Source organism: Balearica regulorum, chromosome 5 (genome assembly GCF_011004875.1).
Source record: "Balearica regulorum gibbericeps isolate bBalReg1 chromosome 5, bBalReg1.pri, whole genome shotgun sequence".
Lineage (NCBI taxonomy): Eukaryota > Metazoa > Chordata > Aves > Gruiformes > Gruidae > Balearica > Balearica regulorum.
Window position 1 is genome coordinate 9,254,932 of NC_046188.1, and position 5,947 is coordinate 9,260,878.

A 5,947-nucleotide genomic window follows, 5' to 3' on the forward strand; every position below is an offset into this window, starting at 1 on the left:
TAGTTTTTCCCTCTATCCTTTCAGTTGCAGGGAATGATGTTGGAAGAAACAGGAAGACCCAGCAGATCAATACCTGGCTCTGTGACAGGTGTCAGCAGCAGAATTTTGAGTTTTTTGATCACAGGTTGGTCTACATGACATCAGGCCTGCTAGGGCTCTCACATTGTATCCCGTGGAGTAGCACTGCCGCCTCCCCAGATGTGCCAGTGCCAGCCTCTCCCACACAGCTTTCCACCTGCAGAAGCGCTGCAGCTAAAACAAGGTGGGCAAACCCATCATTGCTTCGGGTGGCCTCAGTCTCACGGCCAGGTCTTCAAGGGCCCCTCTGCTGGCTAATACTGCTCCAGGGGACACCAGCTCTGCATCCTGGAAAGCTGTGAACCCCTGCGATCCAAGGGAGTTGGGCTCCAGCTGCCACTATGTAGTGAGGGATTCTGTATCCAGATCTGCACACAAAGAAGGGAGTGCTGTTCAGGGAAATCTCCTTTCCTGCCTAAGGCTGACACACCAGAGACCAACAAGAAAGGTGCAGAGTTGCGGAGGGTGGTGAGTTATTTTCATTGCCCAACGCAGGAGGACAGACAGGCAGGGGAGCCTTAGTTACGGAATCAGTGAAACCAGAGCCCACTGAATCTGCTTTTCTGCAGCTTTTCAGGCCCCTGTGAAATCGCAACCTCGGACATGACTGTGTGACAGGAAAGCAGGGCAAAGGTCATCTTTGCAGACACTGCAGTTATCAACGGCAGCTACGCTGAGAAGACTGTCTGGACAATGAGGTTGCTGCTCTTGGTTGTCCTGTTCTATCTCCTGAAACAGCCTGTTCAGCCACATTGCTCATTCTCTTTGGCTGGTTCTCTCGATTCAGCGACCACGCACTGCTGGTAACACTTGGCCTCTCATTTTCTCCCCTGTCCTGCTGAGGAGGGGGAATGAGAGAGCGGCTTGGTGGGCACCTGGCAGCCAGCCAAGGTTAACCCACCACATCAGCCGAGGTTCGTCACCTGCCTCCTGCCTCTCTACAGCCTGGTGCAAGCTCTGCACCTTCTTTCCACCCTGCTATGGTCACATCCCAACACAGTTAATGGCTGGTGCATGCAGCCCCCATTCGTTCTTCTCTCAGCGTATTTACAGGCAGCTTTTAAAACCAGAAAGATTTATTAGCATCTTTGCACAGGGTAAAGGTCCCAGAGGGAATGGAGTCTCGTGAAGAGGGCGGGCAGTCGCTGTCCAGGTGGTAACGCAGTCCTTGTCACAAGCCTCCTTGCAGCAAGCAGCCTCTTCAGCCACCAGGCTCGCTCTCTTCAGGTCTCTCTCTGGCCACTGCGCACTGCTGGTAATCCTTGACCTCTGTCTACTCCATGGTGACGAATGTGTTTGAGTTGCCTTGCTGCACCGCCAAGATCAGCTCAATGGAGAGGGATATCTTGAAGGCATTGGTCAGCTTGAGCTTGCAGAAGCGTGTGGAGGGCAGCACCGTTAGCTTGCCTGTAGCCGACGAAGGCACAACAACGGCGGCGGCTGCTGTCATCAGCTCCTGGAGCCAAAGGGCAGTTTTCTGCACGTCGAGGTACGAGCCAGTGCAGAGGGTTTGTAGGAGGCTGGCTTCCTGACAGCTCATCAGCTTGTCCTCAGGGTGGTGGAGGAAGCACAGCATGTCGCCCAGCCGCCGCTGCCTTGTGCACGTGCACTCCAGTTCCACACGCAGGCAGGAGTTCCTCACCAGCATCTCCTGTTCGGTGCCCAGGTCGAGGTGGAAGGAGTGCCCAGGGGGTGGCTTCAGGGGCACAAGTAGGCGATAGAAAAAGTCTTCAGCGACATTCCAGCCTTCTAGGAAGCGGCCCACCCCAACAGCTGGCTGCAGCCGTGGCATGAAGTCATTGCCAGAGAAGATGCGGCAGACAGAGAGAAGGTCGTTCACCAGCTCTTCCACCACCGTGCATGTTCTCTGCCTGTTTGGCAGTGGCCACAATGTGTGCTTGTCCAGAAACCTGTCCATATGTAATGGGTCTTCCCCCTCTTCTTCCTCCTCCTCCTCAAGGCTTCTGGAGCTGCCATGCTTGCTGCTGCTTCCTGGTTCATGGCTGCTCTTCCAGAGCCACCAGCACAGCCAAAAGAGGACCACCAGGCCTCCAGCAAAGGCCCAGAACTGCCACTGGTGCAAGACAGCGAAGAGCGGCTCTCCCCTGGCTCCCTTGGCCACCCCGCTTGGCTCCTGGGGGCTCTGCTCTACCTCTTCAAGCAGCTGAGCCAGGGGATGCCTCATCCTGTGCATAGTTGTGTCCGGCTCATCTCTGACTTCCAGCGTCATCCGGATAATGCTCAGCGCGCTCCAGGCGAACAGTATCGCCAGACCCATGGCCTGCAGGAGAGGGAGAGAAGGGGGCTCAGTGTTGTGGGCATAGGAGCAGGGGCTGGAGCCGCAGGGACATGGGAGCAAGCAGCGGAGGGGGTGTGGGTGCTGGGAGGCAGCAAGGACTGCTGGCAGCACCAGCACTGGCTGCACCGTGCCCTGCCCATGGCACTCCCCTGAGCACCGGACCCTTGCCGCAGGGTCAGACTCCCCTCCCTGGGGCCCGCGTTTCTGCCCCAGCTCTCGTCCAGCCCAACCTCCCCACCACGTGTGCACTCACTGCTAGCCCAGGCCGTACTGGCCCAGCGCTGCCTCCTGGTGCCCCTGATAAACGCCCCCATTGTGACTTGTCCTTTCTGATGTCACAGGCTGCAGGGCGCATCACTGGCACGCCCTTGCCTCGCCTGGCTTGGCCTGGCCTTGCTCTCCCCTTCCTTTCTTCTCTATTTCCTTTTCTTCTCCCTTTTCTGTTTTCTTATTTTCTTCTCCCTTCTGTTCTCCTGGCTCTTTTTTCTCCTGTTCCTGTCCATCTTTCTTTACCTTTGCTTTGCTTCCCTTCCTCTTCTCTCATGTGCCCCAACCCTGCCTTTTCTTCTTTCTCTCCTTATCTTCTACTGTGGAGAGCCCACACGGACCAGGGTCATGACATGAGCTGTGGCTCATAGACAGGAGCCAGGACAGGAGCAGGGTTTGTGGCCAGAGCTGTGGCCCATGGGAGAGCCATGCTGGAGCTGTTCTCGAAGAACTGCAGCGCGTGGGAAGTACCCATGGGAAGGATGGATATTATGGACCAACTGCAACCGCCATTGCCCGTCCCCTGTGCTCCTCAGGGGCAGGAAGTAAAGGAGTTGGGAGTGAAGGAGTGAGGTTGTGCCTGGGAAGAAGGGGTGGGGGGAAGGTGGTTTTAGTTTTGATGTTGCTACTCACCATCCTACTCTATTTCTGAATGGCGAGACATGAAATTAACTTTCTCCATGTCGTCTGTTTTGCCTGTGACGGTAATTGGTAAGCAAACTCCCTGTCCTTATATCGATGTGTTGGGTTTGTGTGGCAAGGTTTTGGTAGTGGGTGGGGGCATGGGCTATAGGGGTGGCTCCTGTGAGGAGGTTCTAGAAGCTTCCACAGTGTATGGTAGAGCCAATGCCAGCCAGCCCCAAGATGGGCCCGCCCCTGGCCAAGGCCAAGCCAATCAGCGCCTCTGTGATAACATATTTAAGAAGGGGGGAAGTTTTTTTACATCTGGAGGGGGAAGTGCGGAGATGTAACATCAAGGTCAGTGCAGGAGGAGGGGGGAGGAGGAGGCGCTCCAGACACTGGAGCAGAGATCCCCCTGCAGCCCGTGGTGAAAACCATGGGGAAGCAGGCTGTTCCCCTGCAGCCCGTGGAGGAAGGATGAGGGGGTGTAGAGATTCCACCTGCAGCCCGCGGAGGACCCTACGCTGGAGCAGGTGGAGGTACCCGAGGGAGGCTGTGGCCTGTGGGAAGCCCGGGCTGAAGCAAGTCCCTGGCCGGACCGGTAGACCCGTGGAGAGGGGAGCCCACGCCAGGGCAGGTTTTGGTGGCAGGACTTGTGACCCCGTGGGAGACCCACGCTGCAACAGTTTTCTCCTAAAGGTCTGCACCCCATGGAAGAGACCATGCCGGAGCAGTTCGGGAAGGACTGTAGCCCGTGGGAGAGACTCCATTTTGGAGCAGGGGAAGGATGAGAGGAGTTCTCCCCCCGAGGACAACGAAGCGGCAGAAACAACGTGCGCTGCACTGACCTCAACCCCCATCCCCCTCCCCCCATTCCCCCCCCCCCCCCCCCCGCCACTGAGGGGGGGAGGAGGTTGAAGCAGGGAGTGAAGTTGAGCCCGGGAAGGGGGGAGGGGTGGGGGAGGTGTTTTAAGGCTTGATGTTACTTGTTTTTTTTTCATTGCTCTATTCTGTTTAGTAATAAATTAGATGAATCCCTCTTTCTAAGTTCAGTTTGTTTTGCTCGTGATGATAATTAGCTCTCCCTGTCTTTATCTCGACCCGAGCCTTTTGTTCACTTCTCCTCCCCATCATGCTGGGGAAGGAGTGAGTGAGCGGCCACGTGGCGCTCAGCTGCCGGCTGGGCCTAAACCATGACAGTCGACCCATGAGCTTTTTCATCTCATTTTCTCCCCTGTCCTGCTGAGGAGGGGGAATGAGAGAGCGGCTTGGTGGGCACCTGGCAGCCAGCCAAGGTTAACCCACCACATCAGCCGAGGTTCGTCACCTGCCTCCTGCCTCTCTACAGCCTGGTGCAAGCTCTGCACCTTCTTTCCACCCTGCTATGGTCACATCCCAACACAGTTAATGGCTGGTGCATGCAGCCCCCATTCGTTCTTCTCTCAGCGTATTTACAGGCAGCTTTTAAAACCAGAAAGATTTATTAGCATCTTTGCACAGGGTAAAGGTCCCAGAGGGAATGGAGTCTCGTGAAGAGGGCGGGCAGTCGCTGTCCAGGTGGTAACGCAGTCCTTGTCACAAGCCTCCTTGCAGCAAGCAGCCTCTTCAGCCACCAGGCTCGCTCTCTTCAGGTCTCTCTCTGGCCACTGCGCACTGCTGGTAATCCTTGACCTCTGTCTACTCCATGGTGACGAATGTGTTTGAGTTGCCTTGCTGCACCGCCAAGATCAGCTCAATGGAGAGGGATATCTTGAAGGCATTGGTCAGCTTGAGCTTGCAGAAGCGTGTGGAGGGCAGCACCGTTAGCTTGCCTGTAGCCGACGAAGGCACAACAACGGCGGCGGCTGCTGTCATCAGCTCCTGGAGCCAAAGGGCAGTTTTCTGCACGTCGAGGTACGAGCCAGTGCAGAGGGTTTGTAGGAGGCTGGCTTCCTGACAGCTCATCAGCTTGTCCTCAGGGTGGTGGAGGAAGCACAGCATGTCGCCCAGCCGCCGCTGCCTTGTGCACGTGCACTCCAGTTCCACACGCAGGCAGGAGTTCCTCACCAGCATCTCCTGTTCGGTGCCCAGGTCGAGGTGGAAGGAGTGCCCAGGGGGTGGCTTCAGGGGCACAAGTAGGCGATAGAAAAAGTCTTCAGCGACATTCCAGCCTTCTAGGAAGCGGCCCACCCCAACAGCTGGCTGCAGCCGTGGCATGAAGTCATTGCCAGAGAAGATGCGGCAGACAGAGAGAAGGTCGTTCACCAGCTCTTCCACCACCGTGCATGTTCTCTGCCTGTTTGGCAGTGGCCACAATGTGTGCTTGTCCAGAAACCTGTCCATATGTAATGGGTCTTCCCCCTCTTCTTCCTCCTCCTCCTCAAGGCTTCTGGAGCTGCCATGCTTGCTGCTGCTTCCTGGTTCATGGCTCCTCTTCCAGAGCCACCAGCACAGCCAAAAGAGGACCACCAGGCCTCCAGCAAAGGCCCAGAACTGCCACTGGTGCAAGACAGCGAAGAGCGGCTCTCCCCTGGCTCCCTTGGCCACCCCGCTTGGCTCCTGGGGGCTCTGCTCTACCTCTTCAAGCAGCTGAGCCAGGGGATGCCTCATCCTGTGCATAGTTGTGTCCGGCTCATCTCTGACTTCCAGCGTCATCCGGATAATGCTCAGCGCGCTCCAGGCGAACAGTATCGCCAGACCCAT

General features: G+C 56.8%; 2 protein-coding genes across 2 annotated transcripts; both read right to left on the bottom strand.

Moving 5' to 3' along the window:
• Positions 1-1,351: 1,351 nt before the first annotated feature.
• Positions 1,352-2,356, bottom strand: LOC142601867 (inositol 1,4,5-trisphosphate receptor-interacting protein-like 1). Its single transcript, XM_075753003.1, has one exon. The coding sequence runs from the start codon at positions 2,354-2,356 to the stop codon at positions 1,352-1,354; it is 1,005 nt and encodes a 334-aa protein (XP_075609118.1).
• Positions 2,357-4,942: 2,586 nt separating this feature from the next.
• LOC142601868 (inositol 1,4,5-trisphosphate receptor-interacting protein-like 1) lies at positions 4,943-5,947 on the bottom strand. Its single transcript, XM_075753004.1, has one exon. The coding sequence runs from the start codon at positions 5,945-5,947 to the stop codon at positions 4,943-4,945; it is 1,005 nt and encodes a 334-aa protein (XP_075609119.1).

What these genes read in the sequence shown, in the direction of transcription:
- LOC142601867 (XM_075753003.1), bottom strand. Translation starts at nt 2,356, where the DNA reads ATGGGTCTGGCGATACTGTTCGCCTGGAGCGCGCTGAGCATTATCCGG.
- LOC142601868 (XM_075753004.1), bottom strand. Translation starts at nt 5,947, where the DNA reads ATGGGTCTGGCGATACTGTTCGCCTGGAGCGCGCTGAGCATTATCCGG.